Raw genomic sequence first — 20923 nt, 5'->3', positions numbered from 1 at the left:
CAATGTGGTTGTATTTCTCTAAACAAATACTGCTAATTTAATAGCTTGCTTACCAGAAATACTGTTTCTTGCAGGACTACTGGTCTTTGGTGATGACAAACAGGGATCCAGAAATACTACTCTACGAACACGTTTTATCCTGATAAAGGATGGTGGAGCGCTTCATATTGGAGCAGAGAAATGCCGCTATAAATCCAAAGCAACTATAATATTGTATGGTAAACTGGAAGAAGGTGATTATGTGCCAACATTTGGCAAAAAATTTGTGGGTGTGGGCCCTGATGGAACACTGGAACTGCATGGAACTCAGAAGTTATCATGGACTTCTCTGTCAAAAACTCTGCATTCCTCAGGACTTGCATCTGGCTCATATTCCTTTGAGAAGGAGTTTTCCAGAGGCCTAAATGTGAGGGTAATTGACCAAGATACTGCACAAGTTTTGTTGACAGATAAATTTGATACTCATGAATCTCAAAATGAAAGCAGAAGACTTCAGGAGTTTCTAAAAGGCCTAGAACTTGGTCGCATTGTTGCTGTTGCTGTAGGAGATTCAGCTGCTAAAAGCTTACTGGATGAAACCAGAACAACCATACAGAATCTTCTGGGAAGTAAGCTCATCAAAGGATTAAGTTATAGGTAAAAGAGGGGGGAAACTCTTCCTTTGCTTTTGCTGAAGCAAAATGTCTTATTTGAAAATTCCTGTATAAAGTAAATTCTGTTTATAGTTCTGCATCATTTTTCCTTTCAATAGTATTTTGCTGGAAGTGTTACAAGGGAAATTTTTAGTTTGATGATTGAAGGGTATAAATTTGGCATATCTACAAAAGTAAACTTGAAATTATCTTCATACTCAATAATATTGATGATAAGGTGTAAAAATATAGGTTCATGTGTTGTGAACTGTGAATGGATTGTATCTTCCTTTCCCCTGCATCACCTGAAAGGCTGCTTCTGAGGGCTGGAAGACTCCTGGTAACAGAGTACAAAGTGGCTCACAGGGCTATGGCTAGAAGGGGATGCACATATTTTCCTTTTCTCTTATTCCATTCACACTTATGCAAGAGTTGAGAGGAATAATGTTTGCTGCTGATTTCCCTTCAGGTTGTAGCCTTACTCCCAATTCAATACGTTTTGTTTCCATGAGTTGGAGGGCTGCAGGGAAATAGACCCATTCTGTGACAGTCTCAATTCCTGGTTTATACATACATATTTATCTACTAAATATATGGCAGTATACCTTCTCCCATTTTTATAAAAAATATAAATTCTTCTACAGCTTTAGTTTTAAAATTGTATGATTTACAGAAACTATTTTAACAACTGTTTTCCCCTCCTGGGCCTCAGGCAGCAGCTTCTTGGTGACAGTTGCTGCAGTTGCAGTAGGGTCCTACCATGTACATCCACAGCAAACAAGACGCATTTATTCATGTGTGTACAGTGTCCCCACATTGAAATATTATCTGCATATGAAAATTGTCTTTTGAGAAGTGGGCCTATTTTGAATTCTGCCCCTGGATCATGAAAGCATGCCATTCCTGTTAAGATTCCTTGAAGTGCTTTACTTACTACTGAATGTTAGTAAGAGTGAGAAAAAGGAGAGAAAGGTTTGGAATACAAATATAATGTGGTAACATGTTGTGATTGATTTATTTTCGCTTTTATAGTCTTGGAAATGGTTGAAAGAAAAATCTGGAATGTTTGTTTGAAAAACATTATAGTTCTTTTAGCCAAGCTATTTTAACTTTTTTACTGGCTACCTGTGGTTTTAGAAGATGAGTAAGACTTCTTCATTATTTTTGCTGCTAATATTTAGTAACCCAATATTTAAGAACTAAGACAGAATGCTAAGTAAATGTATACACAAATGTATGAGTGTGAATGATATTCTTATGCCAGCCACAGTTGCATTAGTATTACTTCAGGTGAGAATGATTTTTTTGAATTGTTTTGTTGCTGTTAACATGAAACATTGTTAAAAGTGACTTGTTTCTAGTCTTTATAGCTTCAGGATAAGAGATCATTCTGCATTGGATTAGGTATTGGGACAAGAAGGTTAGGCAAAAAGTATTCACCTGGGTGATGAAAACTTCCCTGTAGTTCCCCATCACCTTCCTGCCTTTGTTAAGCAGGCAGACAAGGCCAGTTTTGTGTAGTGGTTAGGGAACAGAACTGGGAACTGTGATGGCCAGATTCAAGCCATACTTTACTTTGAAGTATGAGGGGAAAGTGAGTTGGCCTACAACTCTCAACCTATTATCACCATAGGATTGTTATGAGGATAAAAAGAAGGAAAGTCTCTAGAGTAGAGGTGGCCAAACTTGCGTAACGTAAGAGCCACATAAAATAAACATCAGATGTTTGAGAGCTGTAAGACATGAATGTCAGATGTATAAGAGCTGCAAGAGAGAAGGAAGGAAACAAACATTGGGGATAAAGAGTTGGAAAGAAAGCAACTTTTTAAAATGCATTCTCCAAGCCGCCAGCTGGCTTGACTTGGGGAAGTAATTTAAAGAAACAAATGCCTTCTGACAGGGTGGTAGGGGCTTTGAGAGTCACAAAGTATGCGTGAAAGAGCCACAGTTTGGCCGCCCATTCTCTAGAGTCAGGTAGGAAGGTATGGGTCATGAGATATATTGTGCAAGCAGTCATTGCTGAACAAAATGCCTTGCTGTGAACTTGGAAGAACGTTCCTTCTTTGATAAAAGGCGAGAACAAAGTGTGAGGTGATAATGTCAGGTGAGAGGGTGAAGGCTGGAAGACCCTCAAGTGGTAGAGGCCAACCTCCTTTGATACTGGGATAGAAGGCATCCCTTATCCATGTACTCCACCATTGCAAAACCACTCCCCCCATCACCTCAGAAGTCTTGCCTGGAGTAGAGATGAGTCAAGAGAATTCCTGATTCCCTAACATATAGGTGAAAAGTGTTCACTCTGATTTTGATGGATTTTAAAACCACATTTAATTACAAGCTAACAAGATTTTTATGCAAAGCAAAGCCTGCCAATATAGAAAAGGCTCAGCATTGTTGTAATGGTTGATTTCTGCTTACAGCCATTCAATAGGTGGTGGTGAGGAAGTATATAAAGCTCTAGGTAGGAAAGGGAAACATCTATCATCTTGATCTCCTGTTCCAGCCCTTCCCTACAGGGGTTCCAGCAATTATGCCAGAGTTTCTAGATCCACCTCTTTCTCAAATTCATAGAATTCAGATAAGAAAGAGGATACAGATTCTCTCACTAGAGGTTGTTAGACAAGGCTATAAATAGGTTGGAGTGTTTCCCCTAAGAGTGCAATTCTAAATAGAAATATACTCCACTAAACCCACTGATTCTAATGGATTTAGAATAATGTGATTCTGTTTAGGATTGCGTTGTATGTCTTATAGGCTGTTGAGTGTGAATCTTGCCTTCTCACCTGCTCCAGCTTCTGCTTCAGTAAGATTTCCAAAGCTACAAATCTGAATCTTCTCCTCTTTTTATGAGCTTTATTTCCTCACAGAATGTGTCATGTTAGCTTGAGAAAGTAGACACACTTGTTGGTGCTTTGACTGTTGATTCCCTTGGATCAGAATGACTGCTGCACAGATGGAAGACTCTATAAAGACTGAGAGTTTTATAGTGGCCATGTATGCCTCAGGAAGGATAACAGAAATAAAGTCCTTCCTAATACTTACGTATTTGCAGGGAAAGTAAACTAAATGGACAGGTCTTTTAAAGTTTGATGGGTGCATACCACCAGTAATGCAGGCAAGAGTGTGACTTATCCTCATCTACATGTCTCACTTTCTCCCAGAAATCCCACTTGGAAAATTGGCTGTCAGTTTTTAGATACTTGGATTAAGATTACCTCTGACCAATGGGTTGTATAAACAATACAGTAAGGCTATGTTCTGGGATCTTTCACAAATTCTGTGTAATTATTTCCTGGCATGTCTTTTTTCCGTTAGTTAGGAGAAGAGTTTGCAGATAACTGGGGGCAGTTCAACATTAGAAATGGTTCATGGTTTAAGAAAATTGGTAGTGTCCAGGGAAGTTTGGTTTCTCTGAGTGACAAGTGAAATACTGGACAGAGGGACACCTGCTTTTAATTTGAGCAGAATATCTGAAGGACACTCTCAGCATATACATGGATTGGCTAAGTTGCTAGAAGGTGGACATGGTCAGATGGATCAGACAGGTGTTTCTCTAAATAGTCAAGCAGTTTGGCATACTGGAAATATACCCATTTTCCAGTTGGTCAAGTGGGCAAGTTAGAAACTTCAGAAGCAGGGATGAAGATACAGAAGTTTCCCTTGTAGGTTCTCCTTTGTTTCTGTAGCATTCAGTGTTAAATATATGTCAGTTTTCACTGAGCTAGCTTGTACTCATATCTTTCTATGCTAGTTGCAGTTTGCATGGTTGCCACACTGCTGTATTCTGTGCATGGTCTATTTGCTGTCCTGCCTTGTGCACCCATGCTGTCTCCATGCTTTTCCACAGAATTCATGCCAGCAGAGAAATGTTCATAAATTCATTTCTGGGGAAGTAGACATGATGTGGATGCACAATCAGGATAATAAATAGGTCACACATATAACAGAGGATGGCAGCTATGCAAGTGAGTATTTGTAGCTCTGACATGCACGGTGTGGTGTGCATGCGCTAATACAATATTCTGCATTAAGCTCCATGGTGGTTATAGTTAAATATCTGAGCTATCTTGTTTTGGGTGAGGAGACTTGCATTCCCTCTGCTGTGTAAATCTTCCCACCCATGTTGTAATCCAGTGCCAGGAGTATGCCTTACAGTAGCAGTGATACAAAGACATTTAACTGGCTCCTGCTTGGCGTAAACATGCGCAAGGTTGATCTGTATGTCATACAACCATATACAAAGTAGTCTGAGTTACAATAGGCTATTCATGATTGGACATATTTTTAAGAAAGTACTTATAGAATAGAATATATATTAAAATGCCAGGCATTGTTTTTCATGAATAAACTTGTTCTGTCTAAATTTAGCTCTCTAGTTTTGAAAGTTGCTGGAAATGTTGATACCAGTAGGCAAGCAAGTTGAAGGGAAAGAAGGATGGTAGAGAGACTAATTCCCTTGACTTCACTGCTCCCAAGTCAGAGCTGGATTATGTTAAAACTAATAGGAGGAAAATCAAGAGTAACTATAAAGGCATGAATGTTATGTCAGAGTGGTATAGGCTTTTAAGAACCGGGGAGGAGGACGTTGCCTTGCTTTATGACTTTGAGCAAGCAATTTATAGTTAGTCAACAATGAGGGTTTTATACCATCCTGATGAAATGTCTTGTTATGGTCCTGAGAGTCTGTTATCAATAGGACTGTGGAAGACTTTAGTTCTGACTAGGAGGCATATTATCAGTTTTCCCTGTTTATAAGTACCATACATTTTGTTCTCCACTCCTTTTTGCTGTGTACTAAGCTAGAGTGACATCCAGTGTCTAACACAATTTTCACCTTCAGTACATTGGTATTGCCTCCTGTTATATGTTGCAATACTTTCTGCACAGTCATGTTCTCCACTTAGTGGAATTTTCTGAAAGAGATCCACCTCTAGTAATGCTCTAAATGCAACAGAATATATAGCTAAATTAAGTCAGCTGTGGAAATATTTTGTTTAAAAAATAGAGTTGTTATTTATCTTTTTTCCTTTATAGTGTTATGGCATATGAATCTATTTGTATGGCTCCATTCTAAAGATACTGATTTTCAAAGGTTTAATTGAAATCTAACATTTTCTGCCACCACCTCTAGCAGGTTTACTGCTTTCATTTTATTTGCAACTGTGTAATACTAGTGTCCTGAGGATTCTTTGTTTTGCACTTAGGAGAATACTTTCTATTTAAAATACATGCTTTGTTTTTTGCAGGCAAGCCTGGGCCATAGTTGGTGTAATTGGAGATGGAGATTGTAATGAATCTCTAAGAGACTATGAAAACCACAACACAAGAGGGAGAGCTCTTGCACAACGGGAGTTCTTCACAATTGATGGTCAAAGGTTTGCTGTGAGAGCTTTCAGTGAATGGATTGATGGTAAGGCTTTTTTTTTTTTTTTTTTTTTTTTAAAAACAGGTACGTAATGAAATGCTTGAAATCTTTTGCAGCTGGTGCTTGTTAACGCTGAAAGCAGCTTTCTGTTGTACACCTGTGCTCTCTTCATGGCATGGCATTCTGTGATCTGGCTGGAAGCCAAAAATTGTGTTATTTTTAAAATTTAAAAAAATCCAGATTGAATGGGATTACATATTCTGTTCTGCTCCTGTGCTGTTATTTTTGGCCCTGGCTGTGTTTTATTTTGGTATCATTTGCTGTTTTTTATTTTTCTATGAAGTAAGATTTTTTCCCTCTAAATATCCATGTGAAATACATTTCTGGCAATATTTGGTATATGTCCACACCTAGTAACTTGTGGGGGGCATGTTTTTCCATTAAACTAGAGCATTTGCTGTTACAGCAACTAAAGGTGGGTGATAATACGGCATTTATATGCAAGAGTGTGGCAGTTGCATTGCATCCTTGGCCTCCTTCTTGTCTTTAAGTAGGAACAAGAATCTATAGCCTTGGCAGCTCTTTTCATTAATGATGTGCTAAGTAATAACTGTACTAGTACATATTTTTAAAGAAGAGGTGAGTGCGTTTGAGGTCCGTCCAGTTTGGAAGAGAAAGCAGGCTGCTCTATTTCTGCCCTGTGGCCATAAGCAAAAATTAGTAGTGTGCATCTGTCATGTCTCATAACTGGTCACAATCTTCCTCAAAACCAGGTGACCATAGGGAACAGTGTGGCTTTTAGGAACAGTAAAGGGAAAATGTGCTACATAATGGTTGTTGGGCTATTGGCATTCTTCCAGTATTGGTGTTCATAGTTTAAAATTCTTTTAATAATAATAATAATAATTCTTAAATAAATAATAAAACGGCATTTTATAAGAGTCTTTTCCTTAGTTGTTTCCTTTATTGATCTAAGGTGTCCAGAAGTCAGGTTTCCAGGTTGAAGTAGTCCATGGAGTCATACTGGATCTGTTGGAAGATGTTAGTACTTGGAAAGCTGAAGACCAGATTATTGTTGCAAGCACTGATTATTCAATGCATCAGGCAGAAGAATTCACACTCCTTCCATGTCCAGAATGCAACAGATTTCAAGTCAAAGTTAGAGGTATGACAGCTGAAGGGGAGGGGGTTGGGAAGGGTAGAATATATATCAAGATTTGCATTTTCTTTTTATCTATAGCACTGCTGCCTTAAATTAATGCACTTATGTGATTATGTGATTTTCTGGTTTTTAAAATCTGTTCTGGTTTTTAAAATCAGCTTAATATCCATTTTTGTCTAAATCCTCATTTGACCCTGACATATGCACACGTCCTTTCTATGTAAAGGAAGATTCAGATGTTATGTGTGGCATTTGTGATTGGCTTACATCTCTATTTTTGCTCTGGGTGTAACTAAAATATAGTTCACTCTTTGTAGAGAATAGTTTCTGTTTTTTAACTTTTCTTTCACTCAGTGGCTCTGGGTTTCTTAATTCTACAGGCATTTTTCATTCCTAGTGTCTCTACGGCTTCTTCCTACGGAGTTTTGTAAAATGTCTGCTGGGGAGGGAGAATGTATTGCTTAATGTGATATATGAATGTATAGCAGACATGATTTTCATCTTGACTGGGGGTGACATGAGACTCAGATCTCTTTGCTGAAGTTAAGCAATTGGGAACTCTCTTTCTCCTTTCAGGAGTGAATTTCCCCACTATTCTTAACTGATTGATATTGTAATCCATAGTTTTGTTACATCAGCTGTAGGAATTGTGAACTAGGATGATTCTTCCCCTTTTTTGCTAGGCCACACCAGTACTTCTCCCTGTGACTTTCAGACTAAAATATAGTTGAGGTTAATAATCAACAAGGTATGGACATAAATCTTTATCCATTAAAGCCCATTAAAACAGATACACCTGTGAAACTATCCAAATATTTATTGACTAGCATCAATAATAGAATTTATCTGATCTGTATTAAGAACAGGATTGCCAGCTCTCTTGTGCTTTTAAAAGCTGCCAGCAGATGGAAGAGTTACATGTAGAACTGTTACCGTGACTCCATGCCCATAAGTACAAGTATGCTGGTCAAACTACTGCTCTTGAAGCATAAGGACATAAGAGAAGTCATGTTGGATCAGGCCAATAGCCCATCCAGTCCAACAGTCTGCGTCACGCAGTGGCCAAAACCCCCCAAAACAAACCCAAGTGCCATCAAGAGGTCCACCAGTGGGGCTAGAAGCCCTTCCACTGTGTCCCCCCCCAAGCACCAGAATACAGAGCATCACTGCCCCAGAGAGTTCCATTGATAAGCTGTGGCTAATAACCACTTATGGACCTCTGCTCCATATGCTTATTCATTCCCCTCTTGAAGCTGTCTATGCTTGTAGCAACCACCACCTTCTGTGGCAGTGAATTCCACATGTTAATCATTGAGTGAAGAAGCACTTCCTTTTATCCGTTCTAACCCGACTGCTCAGCAATTTCATTGAATGCCCACAAGTTCTCGTATTGTGAGAAAGAGAAAAAAGAACTTCTTTCTCTACCTTCTCTATCGCATGCATAATCTTGTAAACCTTTATCATGTCACCCCGCAGTCGACGTTTCTCCAAGCTAAAGAGCCCCAAGCGTTTTAACCTTTCTTCATAGGGAAAGTGTTCCAACCCTTTAATCATTTTAGTTGCCCTTTTCTGCACTTTTTCCAATGCTATGATATCTTTTTTGAGGTGCAGTGACCAGAATTGTACACTTGAAAAATTGTACAAGTGAGACCGCACCATCCATTTATACAGGGGCATTATGATATTGACTGATTTGTTTTCAGTTCCCTTTCTAATAATTCACAGCATGGCATTGGCCTTTTTTATTGCAATCGCACACTGTCTTGAAATTTTCAGTGAGTTATCTACCACGACTCCAAGATCTTCCTCTTGGTCAGTCTCTGCCAGTTCATACGTTATCAACTTGAATTTGTAGCTGGGATTTTTGGCCCCAATGTGTACTACTTTGCACTTGGCCACATTGAACCTCATCTGCCACGTTGATGCCCACTCACCCAGCCTCAACAGATCCCTTGGAATGTCTCACAATCCTCTCTGGTTCTCACCACCCTGAACAATTTAGTGTCATGTGTAAACTTAGCCACTTCACTGCTTACTCCCAACTCCAAATCATTAATGAACAAGAACATGGGACCCAGTACTGAGCCTTGTGGCACCCCACTGCTTACCATCTTCAACTGCAAAAATTGCCCATTTATACTCACTCTCTGTTTGCTATTAATTAGCCAGTTTTTAATCCACAAGAGGGCTTGTCCTTTTACTCCACGACTCTTGAGCTTACTAAGGAGCTTTTGACTAAGAACTTTATTAAAAGCTTTCTGGAAGTCAAGGTAAACAACATCTATTGGGTCCCCTTTGTCCACATGTTTGTTCACCCCCTCAACTAACTGTAACAGGTTAGTGAGACAAAATCTTCCCTTACAGAACCCATGCTGAGTCTTCCTCAATAACTTGTGTTCATCAATGTGCCTACTCATTCCCTCTTTGATAATGGTTTCTACCAACTTTCCTCGGTATTGAAGTCAGACTGACTGTAATTTCCCGGAGCTCCTCTGGAACCCTTTTTAAAGATGGGGGTGACATTTGCTACCTTTCAGTCCTCAGGAATGGAGGCAGAATTCAATGAAAGATTACATATTTTTGTCAGGAGATCTTTCAGAACTCTTGGATGTATGCCATCTGGGTCTGGTGACTTATTAGTTTTTAATTTGTCTATCAGTTGTAGGGCCTCCTCTCTTGTGTCCTCAATCTGACTCAGGTCCTTCAACACCCCTTCCAAAATCAGCGGTTTTGGAGTGGGCAAACACTTCTCATCTTCTACAGTGAAGATGGAGGCAAAAAATGTATTCAACTTCTCAGCCATTTCCCTATCCTCCTTCAATAATCATTTTACCCCTTGGTCATCCAAGGGCCCCACTGTCTCCTTGGTTGGTTTCCTGCTTCTAATCTATTTGAAGAAATTTTTATTGTTGGTCTTTATGTCTTTTGCAATATGTTCCTCATAGTCCCTTTTTGCCTGCCTGATCACAGTCATGCATTTGATTTGCCACAGCCTGTGTTCTCTTTTATTAACCTTACTTGGATTAGTTTTCCACCACTTAAAGGAATACTTCTTACCTTTTACAGCATCCTGTACTTTGTTTGTTAATCATGCAGGCTTTTCTTATACCTATTTGTGCCTTTCCTAACTTGTAGTATATATTTTAACTGAGCTTCTAGGATTGTAGTTTTAAATAGCCTCCAAGCTTTCCCAAGGGTTTTGACTGTATTTACCTTTCCTTTCAGTTTCCTCTTCACATGCCTCCTCATCTCATAGAATTTACCCCTTTTAAAGTTAAAAGACATTGTGTTGGTCTTTTGGGGCAGCTCCCTAGTTATATAAATGGTGAAATCAATAAGATTATGGTCACTGCTCCCAAGTGGTGCAGTCACTTTTACATTTTTCACCATGTCTTGGGCATTACTTAGGACCAGGATCGCCCCACCCTTGGTAGGTTCCAGTAGCAGCTTCCAGTTATGCCAAGATAGGCTAGAATGAGTTGGCAACCCCACAGCAGAGAAGCTAGATAAATATGGACAACCAAAATTGTGCGTCATGCATGCTATAGACCCAGCACTGCATTGTGGATCAAGTCCACTTTGTATCTATCCCTGTTGGTGTGTTGCCTTGAAAGTGCCAGCAGAGAAACAAGGACATGAGTAATGTTTTGCATAGCAACAGTCTACAAGCAGGTTCAGGCATTCTGTTCTATACATGGTGTAAGCTATGGATTTGAGAGGGTGGCACTGCTTACAAGCTCTTCCATCTCCTATATTTTCCTTCTCTTGTTCTTGAGGTTTCCCTTATATTGAGATTGACTTATTAAAGTCACTGAGCCAATAGTTACCATTCCTTGTGGGGAGAGGGGCTGGAACTCTGTGGTATTTGGGCTGCTTCATGGAGCTCTGATCCTGCAGGGCAAAAGGGTCCATGAATGTTTGGCCAGGAGCAGTGTTGGTTGAGATGGCTGGTGTTTGCCAGAAATATAGTTGAATTCCTTGTTTCCCCAACTTGTCTTGCTCAGGTAATGCAGCGTATGCCTTGTCAGTATCACAAGCTTGTTTGCAACATATTGTAAAGCCCCCCCGCCCTTTCTGCATGCTGGAAGCCGCCCTGAGCCCGCTTCGGTGGGGTAGGGCGGGATATAAATCAAATGAAATTTTTTTAAAAAAATTCTCTGTGCCCCCTGTACTGCAGACACTGCTAGCAACTACAGAGTGAGGAGGATTACTTGAACCGATACGCAGTACATGCAGGTCTCTGAAGCAGAAGGAAAGAGACATTTGCAGCAGTCAGAATTTGAGGCAGAGGATTCCATTGTCTTGTCTACCTTTATGGTGTACATTGTCCTTCCATTCCAGTTAGATAAGTGAAGAGTCTAGGTTGGTCTTTGTGTCCTGAGGGTGAGTACCTGTAAGGGTTCTGAGCAGAGTAGTGTTAGCAGTACACTGTAATAATGTTTGTTGTTCTTGGCTGTTTGTGCAAAGTGTTTTTTCTCTATTGCTCTTGTCACAGAAGCTTCCCTCCCCACTGTCAGTGTGTTCCTAAGAGTGCCTGACGTGAGGGCAGAGAAATGTAGCCCTCATGCTTTTCTTATCTGAGCTGTGAGCATCCTGGCTGGCATGTGTATATGTATAACCTATATTTCTTAGGAGATTTGTGACAGGATGCAGACTCACTCGGTATCTTAAGTTGCAGAGCTGTTGTGTATGCGTAGCTGTGGTAAGAGATGGAGGACTTTGTCTTTCACTCCCATTGAGATTGGTAGGAGTACTCATAGTTATGTGATCATTTGGTAAGAGATGGAAGAGGACTTTGTCTTTCACTCCCATTGAGATTGGTAGGAGTACTCATAGTTATGTGATCATTTTCACCAGTGTTTAAGTGTCATGGGTCACTTTTTACTCTGAACAAACATTCTTTTCCCCCGGCATGCTTCTAGTGCTGTACATTTCTGGTTCCTGTGCTGGTACAAGACCATCATACTTTTGAGTTACATTGGTATATCTGAGTTATACAGGTGTGGTTTTTAGTTGAGCAGTTTATATTCTTGGTTTAGGATTGTGCTGCTAATGTCTGAAAGCTCATGTCATGTGGTGTAATGATGATATCAGTTGCCAGGGAGATGCATTTGGCGCAAAGAATGACCTATTGGAAAACTGATTCAGGTGGGTGGTTATGTTAGTCTGAAGCAGCAGAACACAGTTTTGAGTCCAGTGGCATCTTTAAGACCAACAGAGTTTTATTCAAGGTATAGGTTTTTGTTTGCACGCACACTTCTTGTATCTGAAGAAGTGTGCATGCACATGAAAACTTATATCTTGAATAAAACTCTATTGGGCTTACAGGTGCCAGTGGACTCAAACTTTATTTTGTTGGGAAATCAATGTTTTACTTTCTCTTTGATCTCCCACCACTCTCATCAGGTTCTTCCAGATCGCTTGCTGTCAGTCTACGCTCTCACCCTATTAATCTTCCTTACAAATAATCACTAGTTATAAATGTTAAACGTTTTTTAAATTAGATGCTCATTTGCGCATTTGTTCTATGGGTGATGACCTTTCTTGTTAGACATTTGCTCCCTCAGTGGTTTAATAGCAACCCTGTCCCAATTCTTAAAAGGAAAGTGCTTTCATATAATAATATAGTGAACTTATTTTCATCTTCTTCAGTCGCACTTGCCAGGTGAAGATGGGTGGGCTGTAGTCAAAAAAACCTTAAGTCACAAAAAGTATGCTAGTCTTTGGTGTCCATTACAGGCATCTCTCTCTCTCCCTTTTGTGCCTTCTCAGCTACACTGTCTTTTGTACTTCTCAAACTATTCATTTGATAGTGGAGAAATGAGCAGAAGGGGGCGGGATTGAAAGACAAGGCTAAGGAATGAACATGATGCTGTGCAAGTTAGTGTTTCTGCATGCATATATACTACAATGGAGCTATTTTACTGGTACCTCCATACCCTGAGACACAAGTGTATCTACGTATGTTAAGTATGTGCTGTCAAGTCGCAATTAATTTATGGGGACCCCCCAGCAAAAGAGGCTAATAGAAAGCAGACGTGGTTTACCATTTTCTTCCTTTACAGAGTCTTCCTTGGTAGTTTCCCATCCAAGTTTTGACCCTGCTTAGCTTCCAGATCTGATAAGATAGGAAATATATCATACCATTTCACACATCTACATCTACATAGGGATTTATATTATGTTTCTTGAAGTCTGCTTCTAGCAACTGCAACTGCTTCTAGCAAGTGTGTATACCTCTAGGAGAACAAAAACGTTTATTTAATGGTCCGTGTCAATATTGGAATAGCCCTTTCATTAAATAACAGTTCATGCAAGATGTTTCTTTTTGAATCTGTGACACTTGACTAGATGGTACCACTCTACTTGGGTAACAATGGCGTATGAACCTCCAGTGCAAGGTTGGATGATTCATAGATGCATGCTTACCACAATGTTGTACAAAGTGGCTGTTTCAAGGGAAAATCATGTTTTTTAAAATGACTTTTTAATATTTTTAACTATAGGGAATCCACATTAAAGTATAGAAGGCTGACATTAGCTAGGCATCAGCCAGGCATGTAGCAAGCTTTACTGTATTTGAAAATAAGCCACAGAAAAATGAAATCACAAAAATAATTACTAAGAATAATTTTCTGATGAAGTTAGTGTCATCTGCAAATTGCCTTGTTTAGCTTTAGCTGTGGTTCTCATCACTGCCGCAGTGAAGTATAGCTACAGTTAAGGCTGGTGTAAGGAGATAGCTGGATTCAAGAGAAAGGTCTGGTGAGAGATTGTGCAGTTGTGGTCCAGTCCCTTTTGTTTAAAACTGCAGTCCAGAGATTTCTAATGTCAAAGTGTGTGTTGGCCCTTGGTGTAAAGCAGCCCTTTATCTGACATCAAAAATCACATAGTTTGCTGTGAGCATGCAAGTATTCTGTTTGCATTTTGTGAAAAATACATAAAGTTTGATTGACAGGGATGTGACCTTAAAGCATCTATGGGAATTTGAGGCCCAGTCATCTGTGTTGGTGGGTGTTCAAAGGTGCATGGCTGTCACTCACACTGGACGTAGCCAGAATCAACAGAAACACAATTGCCTCACAAAGTGGACCTGTTGTCTGAGTTTAGGTCTGAGATATGTAAGCCCTCAAATGCTAGTCATGCTTCATAATCTGTCAGCGACTGTAATTATTTATTTGTTTGAAATATTTATATCCTTTCCATAATGCCTAAGACAACTTACAAATAGAAATGTACACAATTAAAAACATAGTTAAACATACAAATAAAAATACATTGTTAGAACTGCAGCAGCTGCCTGGGATATTTGTTATTTCCATTAAACGTGACAAAATAATTTCACTTTGCATTCTTTGTGGAAGGAAAAGAATGCAGGAACTTTCCATATTATATCTGGCATGTTGTTCCAAAGTGAGTGCACTTAATTTATGTAAAATATTTCTATCCTGCTCCTAAACAATATAGATTAACATAATAAAGAATAAAATACTCATAAAATATAAACTTGTAAATCTTTTTAAAGTGGTATAAATATAATAAAATAGATTTTTAGAAATACTCAAATATACATCACCTGAATACTTCAAAATTTTGTAAGAGAGGTGTTCTTTTTCATCTATAACCCTGTTGTGCATCCATGATCACATTCCTCTAATTTTTTTACAAATCTTGCACAGCTTTTTCCTGTAGTCTCCCAAGTGCGTTGGGAAAAAAAAATAAAGAAAACTGACAACTATTCACTGCTTCTCTGAGCAGCCTTTTCCAGACTTATCTAGAAAAAGAAAAGTCAACTGATTACTGGAACAGAGTAAAAGTAAGGCACAAGGACATGTGGAAATATGATTAAGGGATATATTGAAGGTAACTGAGAGTTCAGGTGTCTACAGTTGACTAGGAAAATAGTGGAAGAGTTGAAGTAATTGATGTAACAGTAGTGTAATAGCAAATCAGACAAGTACACTCAAAGAGCATTGTTCTGTTCACTTTTGTGCAAGAGTACACAGCTTTAGCATCTAAACACTGCTTAGAAATTTTGTTTCCTCTTAAAGATCTTGCATTTAATTTTATTTTAATCCTGAGTATTTTCTCGGGTGATTTTTGCTGTGTAAAGTACTGCCCCTTCCGTTTGAAACTGTTCATCTTATAGTAATTTTTTTCTGTGCTTCTTTTAGTCCTCAGACTTCAGCATCTGCAGAAAACTTGTGCCAACTTTCTCACACGAACAAGGGAAAGCAAGTAAATTATTCCCATATGGAAGGAGTTCTTCGGCTTTATATTCATTTAATGTCCAATTTCATTCAGTGTTCCAAAAATGTGTCAAGATCCTCATCACTTTCTACTTTCTTCTCTTGGCCTTTTACAGTCTTGCTGGCCTTGGGTACAAGAGAATCAGCTTAGCTTTTAACATCAGGAATAGCCTCCTTCTCTTACCTTTTATAGTTTGCATGCTAATTGAGTATCACTTTATTTTTGAAACTTTTTTAGAAAATCGGAGTAAAAGAGAATCTATGGAAGAAGTTTTCAGTATATTTTAGCATCTTTATATACTGACTTTTGTGGAGCTACATGCCATATACTTTATACTAAACAATAAAAGCACATAAGATGTTGGCATTGTGCAGAACTAAAATATTGTGCATTTAATTGCCACTACCATTTTGTACTGCCATTATGTACTGCAAATAGCTCTAAAATTATTACTGTGCAACCATGGGATATACTAAGTTCCAGAAGCCAATATTTTCACTTGCACTTCTGAGACTATTACCTTAGCTTTCTAATGTCAGCATTAGGGATGTGTGCTTGGTGTATACCAAGCTGAATAAATGCCCCAAAAATACCTTTTCAAGATTTTTTTGGTATTTATTCAGCTAAATACAGCCAAACTGATTTGGCTACCAAAATAGCTGCACCCAAAGCCAGTATTATTTGACTTTTATTCATACATGGTTAAAATGCCTTCTGAATGTGCCAAGTCACACTGCCACGGCAGCATGACCTGCCAAATGAACTCAACTAACCGAGTGAACTCAAAACTAACAGAGTTAAAGTTTTATGTCTTCTGAACTCACTGACAGTCCCCATAGGGTATAATGGAGCTGAATAAATTACCAATGTTGGTATTCTGGAATATCAATATTTTTCGGGTCCAATAGACCCAAATTGGGGGGAAAGGAATTTTTTTGGTACACCCCTCATCACTATCCCACCTCAACATTTAATGTATATTTAAACATAACTTTTTTAAAAAATGTAAAACTTCAGCAAACATAATGAAATGGACTCTAGATGAGTATATTTTGAATGCTATGACAATACGCCCTCCAGCTGAGTCATTCATTCTTGAGATTTCTCATGGGTAGGCAGTTATGACCATTTTTGTTATTAAGATTTTAATTCTTGAGACCACTCCCACAAGTAATTTCGTTGTTATTTTGTATTTATTTTATTCAGTATTTATATATTCATAGTTCACAGTATGTAGCATTCTTTGATACAAATAACATCTTTAAACAAGCCCAATAGAGTTACCTTTATTCAAGTTTTCAGCTGAAGACTTGCACCAGTCCTAATAAGTCTCTAGTAAGGTCAGGCATATTTGAAATCCTTAATGTACTTTATCCAAATAATGTGCTCAGCAGGTATAACATCAGGTGGCATTTCCCCCTGTTCACTCCATATCCAGGGCCTATTGTTTTGGAGTAGGAATGTGCAGTGACCACTAACATTCCTTCTCCTTCCCCTCAACTGTCTGGCCAGTACATCATCTCCCATCATATTTTCAGGTGGAGGTTCCTGTTGAGTGTTAAATTTCAAGTATTATGATGATTACTTTGCTTCTGGCACTGGACCTTGGCAGTAAATTGTCAGTTTAGTAGAGTTATGTGGTATATGAGTAGCCATTAAAGAAACATGAGTGATATCGTGAGAAGACCACAGGGAAAAGCTGAAGTTGATGGCAAATTTTACTGTCCAGCATATACCTAGGGGTGGTCTTTTGTATCTTAGTACTGCCATCTTAGCAAATCCGACAGTCTCTACAGTAGAAACAGAGTACCTTTCTTTTTAATTGGCCTCTTTTCCCAGGAGTTTCTCATCTCTCTCTCATCTTCAATGCTGGTTACACTGCCATTGTATAGCTGCTGTTTCTTTCAGAAAAGAGAGAGAGAAGACTGAGATTTAGATCCAAGTATTAAGGGATTTTGTGATGTTTAGACAAGGCTGGGCATGTCACCTTTGTAGAAACTTTGAAGCCATGGTGAGGCAGGGTTTCGGGGGGAAGGAGGGGATTAAAATACACGTAACAACTTGTATTTTTATTAGGCCTGATTTTACTGCTTTAACATCATACTATGTATAATTTATAACTTAGCATATCCAATTGTATGATTTGAAATAGTTATTAAAAAAATTAAGAATGGGGATGCAGTCTTAAGCAAGTTAATTCAGAAATAAATCCCATTTTACCACTGGGACTTACTCCCAAGAAAATGTCCTTTGAAATAAGTATTTGATTGAGCTGCAAATTTCTGCATCATATGGGATTTCATCAGATATATCTTAGTGGATTTTTTTGTTCATCTGAGAGGTAAGAAAAACAAAAGTTTAAAGTAGAAAACTCAAATTTTGTAATAAACAAAAGGCAGTGTATGTATTTGCACATAAATGGTTCTATACACTTAATGTATTTGCACATAAATGGTTCTATACACTTAAAATCGGACTAGCAGCATGTTTGGGTATCAAGCTAAACTTTCTATCATTGGAAAAATTAAGATCTTCAGTTATGTGTATCAGAATTGTAGGTTACTTTTGGACCACATTTGTCAAAGCATATTTTCAAGATATTTTTTTAATTTAAATGTGCATGTCTACAGTGTCCAAAGAAAGTATAATTATCTAGTGGTATGTCTCATAAAGATTTTCATATTAAATATTTTGAATGAGTAAAACCTTGTCATAAAAAAATTCCACTATTCCAAAAGAAGAAATAGTTTATAGGAAGTGGTGGGGGCGGGGGGAGGAAATAAGGAGAAACCTCCTGAACTTTCCCCCAAGCCTTTATATCTCTGGACAGGGACAAATCCTGTCAGTGGAACAGTCAGTTAAGTTTTGCAGGTTATACATATTCATTATTAGATAAGCAACCAGTATTTTCTTTCTCTAACTTGCTTTCTCCATACATCAACTGAAACAGAAACTCCTCAGTTCCATCATACAGGAGAAATTATTGATGGAGTAGACATGAGAGCAGAGGTTGGAGTTCTCACCAGGAACATCTTAGTTAAGGGAGAAACAGAAGATTCATGCTATACTAGCAAGGACTGCCAGTTCTTCAATTATGATACTTTCGGTGGACATATCAAGGTATGGGGTTGGGGGGGAATTCATTTGCTCATTGTCAACTCAGCATCAGACTGAAAATGTACCATAAGATTGTTTATTTGAGAGAGCCTTGTATTTGCCAGCTAATAGTTTGTCCTGCATAGAGTATTTCTCAGAAGCCTAAATCAACTGTCTAAAAAGCATATTTTAAAAAGTCAGGATTAAGGAAGGATCCTGAGGTACATGGGAAAGTAAAAACAACTATACAGCATTCTTGTGGTTTTCTTTAAGATTATGAAAGCTTGCATATTTAGATATTTTATTTTCAGGTTGTTCTTGACTGATCTGGAAAAGGGTTTTTAAGTTTGTAAAGGTTGCATGAAAACAGAGTAGCATTGTGTGACCAAGCAGCATTTTAACAGCCATCTAGCCCTGTGTTACCAATCGGGTTAGTTAATAGATTCCACGCATTGTTAACCAAGAACCTTAGACCATGAAGTGCTAGTAACTGAACTTGTTATTTTTTCATGCTAAGTATGTACCCTATCAGTGACCCTCGCTTTTGTAACTACAAGCAACTGAATTTCATCTTATGGCTATTAGTCATGTATATGGTTATATTTGCATGATCTTTAATGTTATGTTTGCACAAGAATGAGATAGATGCCATATGAGTGTAAACGAACAAAACATTAATCTTTTTTTTTTAAGAAAAAGTAATTGTTCAATAATTCTCTTTCAGATTGTGAGGAATTTTACATCTGTACATCTTTCCTATGTGGAACTCAAGCAAATGGGTCAACAAGTGCAAGGATCTTACTCTATTCACTTTCACCTCTGTGGAGATGTGGACGAGAAAGGAGGGTACAGCTATAAGACTTACCTAGATGGTCTCTCAATTCATCACTGCTTCTCCAGATGTGTGGCCATTCATGCAACAAATGGCTTGTTGGTAAGAATAGTGATAAATGTAAAGAGAGTTGTGAAGAGCAAAATGTTGTTCTTTAATTTATTTTTAGTGTAATAACTAGTGAAATTGTGCTACGTAGAACTGTTGGTTCCAACTGTAAGGCAATTTAGGGGAGAAGGAGAATCCCTCTTCTCAAAGGGAGCAGCATCTGGGCTGCATCCACTCTGAAACAAACGTATGAGGCTGCAATGGGGCTCTGGATAAACTATCTCATTTTCAGTTTTCTCTTCAGATAGCATAACCTATCTGTTCTAAATTTCCCAGGCATGGTAAGGGAGTCAAGTGGCATTACATCTGCATAAGTATCTAGAGGTGGATTGGGGGAATTGACCTGCCTTTGGATCAAGCCATCTCTTTCACTCAGTCTTATCCAGTTGTCCTTCTTACTACAGTCCCCATCCTTGCAGGTCCCCAGGTGGTCAGAGAGGACTCCTTCCTGCTGATTGATCTAATCCTGATCCATATGTCACTTTTGATATTGGTGACTGTGAAGAGTTATGCCATGTCTAACTTTAGGACTTAAGCATTCATGGGGCTGCTTCTAATGATAATGGCAGTTTGATCTTCATTTTTCCAAAGCTTAGAGCCTTCAAGAACCACGATAAATTTGTGTATTCAAGAACCATGATAAATCTGGTATTTTGTAGCTGACATTAAGAACTACTTTTTTATCTTGGTAATATGATTGCTTCAGCATACTTCTGTGCATGGTTTTCACTGCATGTACATTTAAAGTATTTCCTTTTGGCTTTTGACCCAACTCTGGACCTCAAGGTGGCAAACAGTAGAATATGTCAAACACTATGTCAGAGACTCTGGAGGGCCTCCAGCGACCAGTGGAGGCCGCGGAGAGGCCACGGAGCAGCCGGCGCTGGTCCCGGAAGGCCTTCCAGAGACTCTGGAGGGCCTTCCGGGACCAGCGCCGACCAGCGAAGGCCTCTCCGCGGCCTCCGCTGGTCGCTGGAGGCCCTCCAGAGACTCTGGAGGGTCTCCAGCGACCAGTGGAGGCCGCGGAGAGGCCGCGGAGCAGCCGGCGCTGGTCCCGGAAGGCCTTCCAAAGACTCTGGAGGGCCTTCCGGGACCAGCGCCGACCAGCGAAGGCCTCTCCGTGGCCTCCGCTGGTCGCTGGAGGCCCTCCAGAGACTCTGGAGGGTCTCCAGCGACCAGCGGAGGCCGCGGAGAGGCCGCGGAGCAGCCGGCGCTGGTCCCGGAAGGCCTTCCAGAGACTCTGGAGGGTCTCCAGCGACCAGCGGAGGCCGCGGAGCAGCCGGCGCTGGTCCCGGAAGGCCTTCCAGAGACTCTGGGGGGCCTTCCGGGACCAGCGCCGACCAGCGAAGGCCTCTCCGCGGCCTCCGCTGGTCGCTGGAGGCCCTCCAGAGACTCTGGAGGGTCTCCAGCGACCAGCGGAGGCCGCGGAGAGGCCGCAGAGCAGCCGGCACTGGTCCCGGAAGGCCTTTCAGAGACTC

At 39.5% G+C, this 20923-nt stretch overlaps 1 protein-coding gene across 1 annotated transcript in view; it reads left to right on the top strand.

The window, feature by feature from the left end:
• The window catches only part of CEMIP2 (cell migration inducing hyaluronidase 2), a 67688-nt gene that overhangs the window by 16117 nt on the left and 30648 nt on the right, over positions 1-20923 (top strand). Inside the window, exons 4-8 of the mRNA XM_060237461.1 lie at positions 75-636; positions 5879-6042; positions 6974-7162; positions 18360-18529; positions 19230-19439. Of these exons, the coding sequence (XP_060093444.1) occupies positions 75-636; positions 5879-6042; positions 6974-7162; positions 18360-18529; positions 19230-19439 (1295 nt within the window). The remainder of the gene's footprint in view (positions 1-74; positions 637-5878; positions 6043-6973; positions 7163-18359; positions 18530-19229; positions 19440-20923) is intronic.

The sequence above is a fragment of the Heteronotia binoei genome, chromosome 4, assembly GCF_032191835.1.
Source record: "Heteronotia binoei isolate CCM8104 ecotype False Entrance Well chromosome 4, APGP_CSIRO_Hbin_v1, whole genome shotgun sequence".
Lineage (NCBI taxonomy): Eukaryota > Metazoa > Chordata > Lepidosauria > Squamata > Gekkonidae > Heteronotia > Heteronotia binoei.
This window is presented reverse-complemented; position numbering and strand designations above follow the sequence as displayed.